The 17,432-nt window shown below is 43.5% G+C and overlaps 1 protein-coding gene across 1 annotated transcript in view; it reads left to right on the top strand.

The window, feature by feature from the left end:
- The window catches only part of ADGRD2 (adhesion G protein-coupled receptor D2), a 385,952-nt gene that overhangs the window by 114,456 nt on the left and 254,064 nt on the right, over positions 1-17,432 (top strand). The window contains exon 16 of the mRNA XM_077283561.1: positions 12,702-12,804. Within this exon, the coding sequence (XP_077139676.1) occupies positions 12,702-12,804 (103 nt within the window). The remainder of the gene's footprint in view (positions 1-12,701; positions 12,805-17,432) is intronic.

Raw genomic sequence — 17,432 nt, forward strand, 5'->3', positions numbered from 1 at the left:
AAATGTACTACTTTATAATTTTTGTGTTTTGATGAATATTTATTGTGTATAATAAAGATTTGTCTGCTATTTTTAATTGAGGTCTCCAGTTTTTTTGATAAGATGATTAAAGTATTTTGTAGGCACTGATTCTGCATCTCTTGGCAGAAAACGCAGGTGCGTTTTTGATGCATTTTTTGGCACGCTTTTAAAGCGTATTTTGAGGGGTTTTTTATGCGTTTTTGAAAGCTAAATAAAGATCTTATTGAACAAAAAGATTTGTGATGTAATTTCTTGTCCAACATCCTCTTTTACATTTGTCCAACCCACACTCCATTACACACACAGATAGACAGATAGATAGACAGATAGATAGACAGATAGATAGACAGATAGATAGACAGATAGATAGACAGATAGATAGACGATAGATAATAGATAGATTATAGAAATATAGAAATATAGATAGAAAATAGATAGATGGAAGGAATGAGATAGATAGATAGATAGATAGATAGATAGATAGATAGATGACAGATCTATAGATAGATAGAAGGAATGAGATACATTGATAGATAGATGGAAGGAATGAGATAAATATATAGATAGAAGGAATGAGATAGATAGATAGATAGATACATAGATAGATAGATGGAAGGAATGAGATAAGTAAATAGATAGAAGGAATGAGATAGATAGAAGGAATGATAGATTGAAGGTGTCAGGATCACACTCAGTCGGAGCAGCCTTTGGAAGTGGGGAATCACCAGAAATAATACACAAGACACGTCTTGTATAGTGTATCACTGGGAAGTCTCTGAAGCACGCCTGCCTTCAAGGTGCTATCCCTTCTTTATATAGTTGTATCGGTAGGTTCAGTGGTTATACAAGTTTTGCATGTTTAAACAAAGAGACAAAACAGGAAAGAAAGAAAAAACAGTTTCGTGGGCGGCAGTTTCACAACAAACAGTACAAAGGCAATTCCACAGACAAGAAAAACAGGATTTCATACTATAGCTAAAATGTCCTTGAATGGACAGGTCAATATTTATCACAAATTCTTTTTAAAATGGTTCATTGAGGTAACCATTTTTGTTCTGCTCTTCACAATCCCCCCTTTGACATATTCCATTCAAAACCTTGTCATATAGACGATCATTTTAGTCATTCTTTTTGTGATATTACAACAAAAAAAAACAAAAAACTTTATATTCTCGCATCCATTACACAAAATGTATTTATGCATACCGAGATACCCTTGAGTACAACCTTGAATAATACATATATTATTACAATAACCATAACTGTATGTATTAGGCTTTGCATAATCCCGGTAACCCACCCACCGATCCCTCTGAACCAATTGGCCGGGTTAAGAAAAGAAAAGGTATCTGACCACCAGCTATCCTTATTTTGGTCATTGTCTTTGTTATACTGATCCCTGAGTCGTTGTACGTCTTCTAATTTAAATCTCATACTCATAGTACTATTTGGGTCTATATAATGACAGCAGGTGGGTCCGATGATTTGACACATACCCCCTTGTGAGGCAGTTAGGTAATCCAATACCAGGGTATGTTGGTTAGTGATTATTATAAGCTGATTCTGTACAGCTATACTAGTATTTAATATGTCAAATATATCCCAAATCTGGTCATCTAGATAATCCGTGGCTCTAACTAATTTATCCCACATCTGTGTTAACATTATTAACATCAATATCATGAGTCTTATACTGCTTTTTTGCAATGGCTTGCATGTATCCATGATGCCTTTCCTTCAAGCTTGACTGCTGTCGGAGTTGTTAACAGGACTTGGAAAGGTCCGTCAAACCTCGGTTCCAGAGTCTTTCTGGTGTGTCTTTTCACGTAGACTTGATCACCAGGTTCCAACTTGTGGCCTCCTTCGAGATTTTCTGGATCTGGAAGGGAAGCAAAAACTTGTGAATGCACTTTAGTTAAACGTTTTTGTAATTCTTGTACATAAGCAGTTAAAGTCTCAGTATTCAACATCAGTTGTTGTGGAAAATAACAACCCAAATTTGCTGCTCTACCAAAAAGAATCTCATGTGGTGACAGCTTAGCCTTCCCCCTTTTGGGCGTTTCGGATGGAATACAGGGCAAGTGGTAGACACTCGGTCCAAGGCTTTCCTGTTTCTGCCATGGCCTTCTGGATTTTTAATTTTATTGTTCCATTTAATCTTTCCACTTTACCTGAACTCTGTGGGTGATACGGAGTGTGAAACTGGTTTTCTACTCCCAACATTTTCATAACATTCTGGAATATTTCCCCAGTAAAATGGGTACCCCTATCTGACTCGATCACCTCAGGCATGCCGTAACGGGGTATCAGTTCATGTGCTATTTTAATGGCAGTAGTTTTTGCTGAGGCTTTACGAACTGGATAAGCCTCTGGCCACCCTGAGAACATGTCCACACACACAAGCACATATTCGTATCTATTGTACCTAGGAAGTTGGATGTAGTCGATCTGGAGTCTTTGAAAGGGATACAGTGGTCTTACATGATGCTTGGTTGGGGTTTTAATGGTCTGACCTGGATTGTGTGCCAGGCATATAGCGCATGCAGCACACATGTTCCGAGCAAAATTACCAAAGCCTGGAGCCAACCACCTTTCTTTTACCTTGAGCGTCATACCATTTGTCGACACATGCGTGGGTAGGTGGAGGTCACTTGCCACTGCGGGGTACCAGGCTCTGGGTAAACACAACAAAGTTCCTTTTTTCCATAATCCTTGCTGATCTTCTGCCCCTTTTTTCTGCCACTGCCCTCGTTCTTCGTCGTCTACCTGTTTCTGAGCTTCCTTCAATCTCTCCTCATCATCTTCAGAGCTATCTAGTGTGTGGGCATGATGTAAGGGTTTACGTGCTGCCTGTTTTGCTGCCTTGTCGGCTTTATCGTTACCCCTGGCTTCCTCGGTGTCGAGTCTCACATGTGCAGCTACCTTTATCACCGCTATTTCTTTAGTTTCTTGTGCTGCCTTCAGAATCTGTCTAATGAGGGAGGCATGTTTAACAGGTTGGCCTGAACCAGTCATATAACCTCTGGCTCTCCATATTACGCCAAAATCGAAAATAATGCCATGTGCATATCTAGAATCAGTGTATATGTTTGCTGTCTGATCTTTGGCTATTTTTAGAGCTTCAACCAATGCCGTAAGTTCTGCTTCTTGTGCAGACTGATTAGCAGGGAGAGGTTCTGCTTTCAGCACTTCATGCTGAGTTACTACCGCATAACCTGTATGAAATTGTCCATTCATATCTGCATATCTACTGCCATCTATGAAAAGTTCAAATGTAGCATTACAGAGTGGCTTGTCACGTACATTACGTAAGCCCTGAGTCTCTTGTTCCATTAATTGTACACAATCATGCATTGACTTTGATGGGTCAAAGGAGTTGGAGAGTGCAGTTTCCTCAGGTATGGTACCCCCCTCAGACTCTAAAGGGAGCAAAGACACGAGATTAAGAGTCTGAATCCTGGCAAAGGAAATGTTGGGCGGCAGTAGTAGGGAACATTGGAGACGGAGGTGTCTGGCCATTGAAATATGTTTAGGTTGGACCTGGTTAAGAATGCCATATACATCATGAGTGGTCTGAACTAGAAGTGGGTGATCAAGAACAATCTCAGAAGCTTTATCTAATAACAGTGAAATTGCGGCTACTACTCTTACACAAGAAGGTGCGGCTCTAGCTACAGGGTCCAGATGAGCTGATATGTATGCCACCGGTCTCTGTTTGTTTCCATGTTTTTGTGTGAGCACCCCTGTAGCATGTGAGGATATCTCAGCTGCCATCAATTGAAAAGGTTTTGTAAAGGGCAACGCCTGAATTTTACCATCATACCCTTCTGCATATGTAACCTTTGAGGATATATTGTCAGGATATGGTAAAAAGTCTTGATTTAAAATGGAGGATGTTGCTCCCGTATCTATCAGAAAAGGTACATTTTTACCCTCAACCTCAACTTGTATTATTGGTCTTCTAGAAGGAAGAGAGACCTGCATAACTTTCAGTCATTCTGAGCTGTCTGTTTGATCAGGCACTGGGTTATTTATCCTATTTTTGGGTACAAAGGTTCCTGAATCTATATCTGCTTTTCTCTTCCTACATTCCCTTTGGAAATGTCCTGGCTTCTTACAGTAATGACAAGTAAACTTTTGATTAGCAGAGCCAGTATTAGCCTGTGCAATTCTTACTGGCTTAGAATTTTCTCTTAAGTCCATTTCTATCCCTACAGCTTTCTGTCTAGCCAGGTGTGGGTCTTCCAAGGTTCTCCAATCAGGGGTTGCGGCCTTAAGCTTTTCCTTCACTTTTGGAGACAATCCATCTATAAAGGTTTTTGTAACTAACCTCATCATTCCTGGAGCGGTTAGATCCATGCCTTCATCTCTGAAATTATTTTCTACACTTAGATAATATTCGTCTACTGATTGTCCAGATTTCTGAGCCACCACTCCCGTTGTTCCTCTCTGCCTCTGTCTCTCCCTCATGAAAACCATTAAGTGATCTACAAATTGCGTACCTGATTCTATCGTTTGTAAGGCACCATCTCCTGCTTGGGGCCTATGTACCTGTAGATTTGCTAATAGCTCCTGGAAGAGTCCAGGAGTCATTTTCATTCTACATAATTCTTCTCCATCTGCCCAAACTCCTGCGTGAGTCTGCATAATTTGCTGTATATATTGTGCAAATCTAACTGGACACTGGGTGGGATCTGGTGCGTTATGCAAGAGAGACATGCCTTCAGCGGGGGACCAAGGGAAATATTGTCGAGTTTGGTGATATCTAGTTCCCATTACTCCGTCAGCACCAGGTTCCCTAAAGGGTCTTGGTACTACCCTAACAGGGGCAAGTACAGCGCCATGTCTAGGTGTACCACAGGCTAGGCAATCATTTCTCCAGTCTGGATTTTGTTGTCCACAGTGCGGACATACCCATCCTCCTGGTCCGGCTAAACTTTGAGGTGGTGTTTGGAGAAAAGATGGGGCATGTGGGTTAAGGTATGGGGGTGGGGTATTTTTAGATTCCACATTTTGTTTTTCTCCACAGCCTGCGGGTCTAATACACCACTTTTTACTCTGTTGATTATATGTCCATCCCTCATTTTCTGCTACCCTAGAGACATCAATCAATGCTTGGATCTGATCTATCCATTTCTTGTCTCTGATTATGCCTTTTTTTCTTTCCTGAATTCCTTCCCATTGTTTTCTACTAAAAGCTTCTGCCCTAGTAACTCCAAACTTACTAAAAATCTTTCTCAGCCCCTTAGTGGCATCTTCACCACTTCTCTCCTTTATGATAGTATAGATATCTAATTCTTCTGGTTCCGACTTTGTTTGCTTATTCCCCATTTTCTTATCCTGAGCTTTCTTGCCCTAGGTGGCGTTTGGGTATGAGAATACCTCGTTACCTTCTTCCTAAGGAGCTAGGATGTTTAAACTGTGTTGATGTAAGAAAATCCTGATTCCTACACCTATAGCAAACAACACAAATGCAACCAGAAAGAAAAAGAAAAAGAACATACAACGTATCTTGTCCCAGGCTAATTTATCTGTCCTGGGCTCATACTATCATACACAACGTATTCTCGTCCCAGGCTAATTTATCTGTCCTGGGCTCATACTATCATACACTTATCCGTCACCAGGTTTTTGTCAAAGACAGGGTCAGAGATTGAACCATAGGCGCGGAGGTCTCCCCGAAAGGACGCAACCACGTTGCCCAGTGGGACAGTCACTTCTTCTGTTTCAACACCCTGGGCGGCTTATAGGGCTATTCCCAACTTCCACACACCTTTTATTCACATTCACTCTCATTCAATGCCGTACTCCGTGAGGTGATCAATTCCTAAATAGTTCAAGAACCCGAGCTATAGGTATCCTCCTCTACTAGAACTACCCGCTAAAGAACACGACACAGAAAATCTTACGGACAGTGCAGGGCAGATATAAGAGATCTAACAGTGTCTCTTACCTGGCCAGGTTTTTGTTCATCTGCCGTCCATTATCCCAGATTCTCTTTTCGTTCGTATTCTGCCGGTGTTCTTGAAGGAATACACAGACCTCGGGTCCCTGTTCAGGCGCCAGGAAATGTCAGGATCACACTCAGTCGGAGCAGCCTTTGGAAGTGGGGAATCACCAGAAATAATACACAAGACACGTCTTGTATAGTGTATCACTGGGAAGTCTCTGAAGCACGCCTGCCTTCAAGGTGCTATCCCTTCTTTATATAGTTGTATCGGTAGGTTCAGTGGTTATACAAGTTTTGCATGTTTAAACAAAGAGACAAAACAGGAAAGAAAGAAAAAACTGTTTCGTGGGCGGCAGTTTCACAACAAACAGTACAAAGGCAATTCCACAGACAAGAAAAACAGGATTTCATACTATAGCTAAAATGTCCTTGAATGGACAGGTCAATATTTATCACAAATTCTTTTTAAAATGGTTCATTGAGGTAACCATTTTTGTTCTGCTCTTCACAAAGGAATGAGATAGTAGGAATGAGATAGATAGAAGGAATGAGATAGAAGAAATTAGATAGATATATCTATTCATATAGCTATCTATAGATATATCTATGGATAGATGTAGATAGATATATGGATAGTTAGATATACATGGATACATAGATATCTATCTACATCTATCCATAGCATAGATATATCTATAGATAGAGAAAAAAAACCAACCAGCACCCCTAATGTGAACATGTGCAAAGCTGCAAGAGATAGATATATGAATAGATATATCTATCTCATTCCTTCTATCTAAATCCATTCCTTCTATCTCGACTATCCGATGTCTATCTATCCCATTCCTTCTGCCTACATATATATATATAGACCCCCACACACAGCCCCGCTGGTTCACATAGCGTAGCTTATCTACTTCTGAGTCTGATAATCTGATGGAGGGAGGCTGTGGACCGTGAGTGACAGAGCTGTGCTCAAAAGCAGCATGTGGGGGGTGAGGAGCAGCAGTGGGGGATGGGGGGGCGAATGATGTTTTTATAGTTACCTATCTTACTTTACTACTGCTGCCGTGAGTGAGTGACAGAGTTGTGCTCAGCAGCAGCATGTGGGGGGTGGGGGCGGGTTGCGAAAGATGTTTTTATAGTTACTTTACTTACTGCTGCCGCTGCCGGTTACTGCTCCAAGTCCCAGCACAGCAGCCAGCAGGTCAGGAGACTGAGCAACGCCTCTGCACCTCAGCCGGGTGGTAAGTCAGTGAGAGTGAGTCACCTGCCAGACACGCTGACGCTGCACATTAGCTTGTTTGTGTGACACAGACAGTCACTGACTGTCTGCACTGTCAGCAAGTGTCAGAGACTCAGAGCAGGGATTGCAGGGAGAGTCTGCACCACGTGTTCTAGCTGCCGCTCTGCCGCTTCCTGTCTTTAGGAATGCTCTGCCGCTTGAGGCAAAGCATTCAACTTGCTTCATGATATCAGCGTCAGTGCTCCCACCACTACCACTTACACCTGCTACAGTGAAACTGCAAATGGACACATTATTATTATTATTATTGTTTATTTATATAGCACCATTAATTCCATGGTGCTGTACATGAGAAGGGGTTACATCAAAATACAAATATCACTTACAGTAAACAAAACTAACAATGACTGACTGGTACAGCGGGAAGAGGACCCTGCCCTTGCGGGCTTACAATCTACAGGATTATGGGGAAGGAGACAGTAGGTCGAGGGTTGCAGTAGCTCCATTGGTGTTGAGGTGGCCGTGTAGTCTTTACAGGCTGTAAGCTTCTTTGAAGAGATGGGTTTTCAGGTTTCTTTTGAAGGATCCAAAAGTAGTGGATAACCGGATGTGTTGGGGCACTGAATTCCAGAGGATGGGTGATATTCGGGAGAAGTCTTGGATGTGATTGGGTGAGGAGCGAATAAGCGTGGAGGAGAGGAGGAGGTCTTGGGAGGACCGGAGATTACGTGAGGGAAGATATTGAGAGATTAGTGTGGAAATATACGGAGGAGAAAGATTATGGATGGCTTTGTAGGTCAGTGTTAGTAATTTAAACTGGATACGCTGAGAAATTGGGAGCCAGTGAAGGGATTTGCAAAGAGGGGAAGCAGGAATGTAGCGAGGAGAGAGATTAATTAGTCGGGCAGCAGAGTTAAGGATGGACTGGAGGGGTGCGAGAGTGTTAGAAGGTAGGCCACAGAGGAGTATGTTGCAGTAGTCGAGGCGGGAGATGATTAGGGCATGCACGAGCATTTTAGTAGAGTGTGGGTTGAGGAAAGGACGGATTCTGGAAATATTTTTGAGCTGGAGGCGACAGGAGGTGGCGAGAGCTTGGATGTGCGGTTTGAAGGACAGGGCAGAGTCAAGGGTTACTCCGAGGCATCGGATTTTGGGGACAGGGGAAAGTGTGATTTCATTTATTTTGATAGATAGATCAGGTAGGCAAGATATGCGAGAGTGAGGAAAGATAATTAGTTCAGATTTGTCCACATTGAGCTTGAGGAAGCGAGAGGAGAAGAAGGAGGTTATGGCTGATAGACACTTTGGGATTCTGGAGAGCAGGGAGGTGACATCTGGACCAGAGAGGTAGATCTGAGTGTCATCGGCATATAAATGGTACTGGAAGCCATAGGACCTTATGAGTTGTCCCAGGCCGAGTGTATAGATTGAGAAGAGTAAGGGTCCTAGGACAGAGCCTTGAGGGACACCAACAGAGAGGGGGCGAGATGAAGAGGTAGTATGGGAGTAGGAAACGCTAAATGTGCGGTTGGCAAGGTATGAGGAGATCCAAGATAGGGCGAGGTCTTTGACCCCAAAGGAAGAGAGGATCTGTAGTAGGAGGCAGTGGTCAACTGTGTCAAAGGCAGAGGACAGGTCTAGGAGGAGGAGAATAGAGAACTGTCTGTTAGCTTTGGCTGTAAGTAAGTCGTTAGTAATTTTGGTCAGGGCAGTCTCAGTGGAATGGTGGGGACGGAAGCCAGATTGTAGGTTGTCGAAGAGAGAGTTAGATGCAAAGTGAGAGGAAAGTTCAGCATGGACGTGCTGCTCAAGGAGTTTGGATGCAAATGGGAGCAAAGATATGGGGCGATAGCTGGACATGGCGCTTGGGTCAAGGGATGGCTTTTTGAGGGTAGGTGTGATTGTGGCATGTTTGAAGGCAGAGGGGAAGGTACCAGAAGTTAGTGAAAGGTTGAAGAGATGGGTTAGGGATGGGATTAGTGTGGTGGTGAGGTTGGGGAGGAGGTGGGATGGGATGGGGTCAAGTGCACAAGTGGTGAGGTGTGATTTGGAGAGAAGATGAGCAAGCTCCCCTTCAGAGATTTTGTAGAGTGAAGTTATGGGGTTTGGGCATTGATCTCTCATACAAAGGGGTAGTGGTGGTTGGACAACAAAGACTTGCCTTGTTTGGTCTATCTTATTTTTGAAGTGCGTGGCAAAGTCCTCGGCAACGATTAGGGAAGTTGGAGGGGGCAGTGGTGGGTGAAGGAGGGAGTTAAAAGTGTTGAACAACTGTTTGGGGTTGTGGGATAAGGAAGATACGAGGGTTGTGAAGTAGGCCTGTTTAGCAGAGGTGAGAGCTGATTTGAATGCCAGTGTTGCTTGTTTGAGTGCAGTGAAATCATCTTGTGAATGCGTTTTCTTCCAACGCCGTTCTGCAATTCTGGACACTTGCCGAAGCTTTTTAGTGATGTTATTGTGCCAGGGTTGTCTATTGGTTCGTCGCGCTCTGCTATGCATGACAGGGGCAACCGTGTCAATAGCTGATGCAAGAGTGGCATTGTAGAAAGCAGTGGCAGTGTCTGTGTCGTGTAGTGAGGATATAGAGGACAGTGGTAGGATAGAGTCAGAGAGTGTGTGGGTGTCTAGGTGTGCAAGATTCCTGCGTGGGTGTGCATGGTGCTGGACATGGGTGACAGGTGAGGAGGGCAGGGATGAGAAAGTGAGTAGATGGTGGTCGGATAGAGGAAGAGGGGAGGTTGTGAAGTTAGATAGGGGGCATAAACGGGTGAAGACCAGGTCTAATGTGTGTCCATCTGTGTGGGTGGCTGAGGAGGACCACTGAGTAAGTCCAAAGGATGAAGTAAGGGACAGGAGTTTGGAGGCTGCTGACTGGTGGGTGTCAATGGGGATATTGAAGTCACCCATGATGATGGTGGGAATGTCAGCAGAGAGAAAGTGAAGGAGCCAGGTGGAGAATTGGTCAATAAAGGCAGTGGCCGGGCCCGGAGGTCGGTATATGATGGCCATTTGGAGGTTGTAGGGGGAGTAGATGCGGACAGAGTGGACTTCAAAAGAGGGGAGGATAAGGGAGGGTAGAGGTGGGATTGCGTTAAAAGTACAGTTGGAAGAAAGGAGAAGGCCCACTCCTCCACCATGTTTGTTGCCAGGGCGAGGAGTGTGGGTGAAGAGGAGCCCACCGTAACATAGTGCAGCAGGACCAGGATCAGTTAATTTTGTCTGCTTTGAATTTCTGAGTACAGATCACCAAAGCAGACTAGCTTCAGCAGAGCTTGTTGCCGCTTGGACGAGGCAGTGCTTCCAGCTTGCAAATGATGACGTTTCCTTAGATGGAGGGTGAGGAGGAAGAGGTGCAGGAACTGCTGTAGAAGGTGGGGGCAACCCTGATTGAACCACGGTCCACAATCCTTGGGGTTGGTAGCATGTGTGCCATCCCAGTATCTGACTGGGTCCCGACTTCTATAATGTTCATCCAGTGTGACATCAGGAAAATGTAGCATCCCTTGTCACAATCACTTGCCATGTGTCCATGTTTAAGTAGGCCTTCCCAGTAACGGCGTTAGTCTTTCTCTTCTGCACCCTGGTCCTCATCATACCGCTGCTGCCGCCTCCTCTCTCGCTCCCGGCCTCTGCTTCTCGTGCGCGCGCGCATACCAGGTTCAGTGCTGCGCGTGTACACTTCTGATCTTCTGTCGGCACTCCTCTTTGTCTCCTCTATGGTTCTGGAGGACTAGTACCCGGGAGTCGGTCCTCCTTATTGTCCTCTCTATGGTTCTGGAGGTCTGTTACCCGGAAGTGCTACCCTGCCTTTAGGTATTTAAACTGTTCCTGCCGTCCCTCTGTGCGAGGTTATCATTTGTTCCTTCAGGTGTTCCTGGCCGCTCTTAGTCTCTGTGTAGTTCGTTTTCCCTCTGACTTTGGGTTTATCCTGTCTTTCCTGTATCCTGCTAGCCTCTGCGTTCCCTCAGTTCCTCCGCCAGTCCCTGCACTGCTGCAGTTTACCCATCAGTCCTGTGTCTCTGCAGTACTCACCTATCCTGTGGTCCTACTATCTCCGCCTCTTCTTTGTCTTCTCCCGTCCTGGTCCTCCAGCTTCCGTGGCGATAGTCCCTCACGGGCCTGCCCCTAACTCTCCCTGTATAGGGGGCGGTCTATCTGGTCAGCTCGTCCGTGAGGGGTTCGTCGTCGCGGTCTAGAGGGTCCACTTCCCGTTTTCCCTCTTTGAATCGTCACTCACAATAGGACTGCACTCGGATGACATCGGAGTGCAGCCTGATTCTTAGAGCATAACACTTCTCCTGACGCAACAACACCACTTGTTGGCAATTGTCTCCTCATCATCCACCTCTTGCGACAGTAATTGCCTTTTCCCACCATCTCCTTCTTGTGAGCGTGGCTGCTCAAATATTTGGGCATCGCTACATGCAATCTCCTCCAATCTCCACGGCTACTGAGACTGGACCATGTGGAAGACCGGGTGGTGCTGACAAAGTAACTCTCTGCTATCCATCCAACAACCTTTTCACACTGGTCTGGCTTTGACTGGTGTTCCGTGCCCCCCTGCAAAGTGGGACAGGAAGCTAGATCGACACTGTGTGTGTTTGTTGTGCTCCTGCAGCAGGCACAGTTTTACCTTGCCCACGGCCTCTGCCCTCACCATCAGCATCGCGTCCACTTGCATAAAGAATGTGCAATTCACCCTATCCTGTCCTACCCGATCCCTTCAGCACAATCTCTCCCTAAGTGCTGCTAACAGCAGTATGAATATTAATTGTCATTAGCCCTAGGAAGGGCTGTTGTACTTAAATGAAATTTGAAATTGTTGAATCCCTGGCTAATACGGAGCTACAATTCTGTCCCTCTCTCATCAGCACCTCTCCCTGCTCTACCTGTGTCGGGGTGCAGTGTGACGAGCATGGCTTCACGGGTCTTATATAGACCTGATGAGGCTGTACGTCCAGCCAATCACAGTAATTCCACAACCAAGATGGCTATGGCATTAGTGACTGGCAGACAATCGCCACTTATTTATTGGCTGTCTAAAAAGCACCAAACATGTGGGATGGGGACTCGAGCTCCGGCTCGAGCATTGACAAAAAAAAAAAAAATTCTTGCTGTGTAACAAGCATCCTGAGCACACTGATGCTCGAGCGAGTAATGAATGGTGACTACCATGTTCACTCATCACTATAAGTGACCCATCAATGCAGCTGTGGTCTCTGCCCCTACATCATGATGCTGTCAGATTACGTAGCAAAAACCTAATGACAGTCTCCCTTTAAACCAAAACACATACAAATACGTTCTATAATATTTGATGCTTTTAAATTGATAGTTTTTAATTTGTTTCAAGATGTCTCGTCATCACCTTTTATACATAGCATCGGATTTCCTAAACTGAATTGCTGTTAGAATTTTTTATACTATAATTTCTGCAGGTTTCATTTATTTGCGTTTTATGTACTAAATAATCTTTAATTTCAGAGTTCCTAAATCAGAGAGAACAACAGTTCACAAGAATCTGATATTTGCTCTGGCTGCTGCAGAAACATTGCTCATGTTCAGCGAGATGGCTAAAAACAATAAGGTCTGTATTGTAGCTGGTTTATAAAATAAAACTGCTGCCTAAAACACTAGCTTTAGTACTATGCTTCTATCTATCTATCTATCTATCTATCTATCTATCTATTTATCATATGTCTATTATCTATTTATCTATCTATATATCTATCTATCTATCTATCTATTTATTTATCTATCTATCTATAATATGTCTATTATCTATTTATCTATCTATATATCTAGTATCTGTCTATTACCTATAATCTATCTGTTATCTATTTATTATCTATCTAACATCTCTCTATCTAGTATCTGTCTGTTATCCATATATCTATTTATCTATTGTCTATCGATCTAGTATCTGTCTATTACCTATGATCTATCTATTATCTATTATCTATATCTATTTATTATCTATCCTCTATCGATCTGTCAGCTTTTGTTCTATAAGGCCGGAGACACACTGGTGCGAGAGACGGCCGAGTCTCGCTGGTTAAAAGCAAGCTGTGGCACCTGCATTCCGGAGCTGAGCGTGCAGCTGCATGTATTGCTATGGAGCCGCACGCTCCGCTCCGGAGTGCAGGTGCCACAGCTTGCTTTTAACCAGCGAGACTCGGCCGTCTCTCGCACCAGTGTGTCTCCGGCCTAATAGTAAATCTCTCTCTCTCCATATAGATGTCTATATATATATATATATATATATATATATATAAATTGTCTAAGGGTTTTTCTGTCTGTCTGTCCTGGAAATCCCGCGTCTCTGATTGGATATATATATATATATATATATATATATAATATATATATATATATATATACTAGCTGTACTACCCGGCTTCGCCCGGGTTAATAACTTCTGTTAGCAAAATAGAATGTGTTAACAAAAATGTATTCTGCACAAAAAAAACACAAAACAAATAGATAGAAATGTAATTATTAAAAGGCAAAAACTAAGCTAATAGAAGCATTTTACAACATATATTTCAACACCAGAGATATTCCACACAGATTTAACTAAATTGGCCAAGTAATGTGAAGTAATCTTCTACTACTTATTCGAGAGCCTTTTGATAAACGACATTCTTAGTTTTTCCTTCAGGTGCAAAGACAAACAGATTTTTGGCTGTTCCAACTCTTGAACAGGCCACATAAAGTTGACCATGAGAAAAGCATGGAGATTGTAAATCGATTCCAACTACTTTCAAGGACTGTCCCTGAGCCTTGTTGATGGACATAGCAAATGCCAGTCGAACAGGAAACTGGAGGCGTTTAAAATCAAAAGGCAAATCAGATGGAATGAGAGGAATTGTTGGAATGAAAACATCTTCTCCTGTGGCACATCCTGTCAAAATGGTTGCCTCAATTACATGTGGAAACAGGTTCTTAATCAAGAGTCTTGTTCCATTACACAGCTTTGGCGGATCCAAATTTCTCAATAGCAGAATAGGTGCTCCAGGTTTTAGAAAGAGGTTGTGAGGAGGAAGTCCTTGTGGCTCCAAGGAATTGAGGAACTCAGTTGGATAAAATAATGCTTGAGCAGGGTCTATTACTGTATCTACTGACTTGTAAGTTGTGCACACACCTGGAAGGAGATTTAGAATTTGAAGATTGATCTTGTTGACGCTGTCATTTTTGGGAGCTAGAATAGCCCTTTCACACAGCCAGCCAGAATTTTTGAAGTGGAGTTGAATGTTTGGAAAAACCTTTGCTTTCAACTCCTCAATGGAAGTCACAATGCAACAAAAGTTGCTTGGGAAGGTGATCTGTCCAGTGGTTGAGTTTACTGGTGCCTTGCCATCTCCAATATTCAACAGCTGGCTCGAAAACAGTCCAGCAGAAACATCGCCTGTCATGTAGACCCTCATGTTTGTGTTCAGTGAAATTTTCTTTACTTTTCTCCAAAGGTACGATGCTTTGAGACAGGCATTGAGTTCATCTGCAGGGGTTGATCTTGGAATAACAGGTAGTGTTTGGCGGAAGTCACCTGCCAAAACAACAACTACTCCTCCCATGATATATTTGTTGCTACGCAGGTCTTGCAGCAGTCTGTCCACTGCTTCCAGAGCCCTTTTGTGTGACATGGTGCATTCATCCCAAATGATGGCACTGCATTTTTGAAGCAATTTGGCCAGTCCTGATCCCTTGGCAATATTACACACAGGGCTGTCACTATGAGACAGGTTAAGTGGTAGTTTGAATGTCGAATGTGCTGTCCTGCCACCGTTTAAAAGCGTAGCTGCAATTCCAGAAGATGCCACTGCAAGTGCAATCTTTTTTTGTTGTCGAAATTTTGCCAGGAGCAAGTTGATTACAAATGTCTTTCCTGTTCCACCTGGAGCATCAAGGAAGACAATCCCACCTTTGTTGGTTTCACTGAAACTTAAAATATAATTATAGGCGTCCCTTTGATCTGGTACCAATATTGGCTCGTTCTGAGACACACATGCTGTAAGTTCATCAATATTGTAGTTTGTTTCTATGAAAATCTCCCTACACGTTTGGATGCCTTCAGGATTTCTTTTTGGAGCAGGCAAACCAAGCAACTGTAAGGCTTTTCCTGACATTGCTATGCACTGATCTTCAAGGAGCATTAAAGTTTCATTGAACATTTCCTCAGTGAAGTTGATGAGTTGCTGAGGATTTTCCCGTCTAATCTGCATGAGGATGTCCTCACTGAGATCAGTTTTGTACTTTGTCCAAATCTCAAGAGGATTTGAAATGCTACAGGTTGTTAGAATAATAGCAAAGAGGTGTCTTAGTCGCTTTGGGGTTTGTGTGGCTGCTGCTTCACTGAGGGTCATGTCCCAGTGTCCATCATTTTCCAGAAGTCCTTTTCTTTGGCAAGCTTCCCTGAATGTTTCACACACATGACCTCCGACGGTCTTCAAGTCAGAAAATGATGTAGGGCCTTTGACAACATGAAGTAACATGCGCAGGTAGAAGCACTCTGCATTTGACGGATGAACAGTGTAGACGCGACCAAGCGTATCAGTTCCTTTCACCCCTGGATAGCCTTCAATATCAAGCCCCCGTTTCCTCCGTTCCAGTGTTTTTCTGGAGGCATTCCAAGTGTAGTACTTTGGTAAATCACAGTAGAGAATTGTTTTTGCAAAAGGGTCTTGTTGACACAGCTCAAAAAATGCCAAGAGGGTGGTCTTAGGTGGTGTTAGGAGCTGCTGCTGCAAGTTTGCTGGGTTAAAATAAATTCTCTGTCCATTTTCCAAGTGCACACTCAGATGCACAACTGGTGGGTAGCGCTCATGAATGGAGAATCCTAGTATTCTCCAAACAGCTTCATTGCTGCTTATGTACCTGCCCATCTGGAATGCCTCCACTTCATCAATAATAGGTCCATTTTTCTGGAGTTCAAAAACTGCTTGATCACTTCCTTTGTGGACATATTTGCAGATATACTTGATTGATTTCACAGAGTGGCAAGATTCGACATTTATGTGGGCCTGGAAGATTTTTGAGAGCAAAGGGTTGTAAGGCACTACCCACCTGTTGTCGATTTCTATCTCTTGGAGTGATGATCCAACACGCATTTTGAGCTTTGCTGTGAAACCACCATCCCCTGGCTTTCTTCTTCGGTAGACTGGATATCCATCTTGTCCTGTTTGGGTTTCTTGGACCAGGGATCGTGGGTAATGCTTTGAACACCTGCCATCAATCATACAGGGAGAATTTTTGTTGAGACTCCCACACGGACCATGGATCATGTTTTTTGTGATGGTGTCAAACAGCAATGGGTCAATCTGAAGGTCTGGCAATTCGGCACTGATGATATTGTCAATTTCGGTAGGCTGTATTTTTTGCTTCAGCCAGATCAAGATGTGGGCGTGAGGAAGGCCTCTTTTTTGCCATTCAACTGAATACATCCAGCACTGCGTCTCACCATAAATATGTGATTTTGTGATGAGAGTAATCATTTTTGAAAGTTTCTGTTTGAAAACCCGAGCAATAAGGTCATGGCGATTCACTGTTTTTTGGCCCGGCAACAGGTGCCCTCCAATTTCCTCCCAGGCAGGATTGCAAGTAAAGGTGATGAAAAGATCTGGACGGCCATACTTTCTCACATAAGTCATTGCATCCTGTGTGTATTCATGCATGTGTCGTGGGCTTCCAGTGACAGTTGATGGAAGAATAACCATTTTCCCCAACTCTTTTGGATCAGCATCATTTGCAACAGCATCTCTAAGGTGAATATATTCCTCTGCCCTGAGCTTCTTTTGATTTAGTTGGATATATAAAAGACGTTCACTCTCAATCTTTGCATACATGTCAACAATAAATTGGTGGAAGAGGTGTTTGCATTTCAAGATGTGATTTTCCTCTGCAAATCTTGTCATGATCCTATATGCATAGAAGTCCATGGCAGACACTTTTTTTCCTGAAGGGTTGCCTGTTGTAGGATCTGTCTGAGGTATTCCAAAGTGATAGCCATCCTGTCCCTGCCAAAAGATGATTGGATATTGCAGTGCATCATAGGACCTGTGAGTTTCTGCTACTCGTTGCAAACTATTGTTCCTTTTCTGAAGCACAATGTCACGGCTTTGAAAATCATTGCCTACAATCAAGATTGCTACATCATCAAATGTGGGAGCATTGAAACGTCGCTGATGTTCACCTTGTGGTGTTTTGTCAGCTCGAATG

Source organism: Ranitomeya variabilis, chromosome 2, assembly GCF_051348905.1.
Source record: "Ranitomeya variabilis isolate aRanVar5 chromosome 2, aRanVar5.hap1, whole genome shotgun sequence".
NCBI lineage: Eukaryota > Metazoa > Chordata > Amphibia > Anura > Dendrobatidae > Ranitomeya > Ranitomeya variabilis.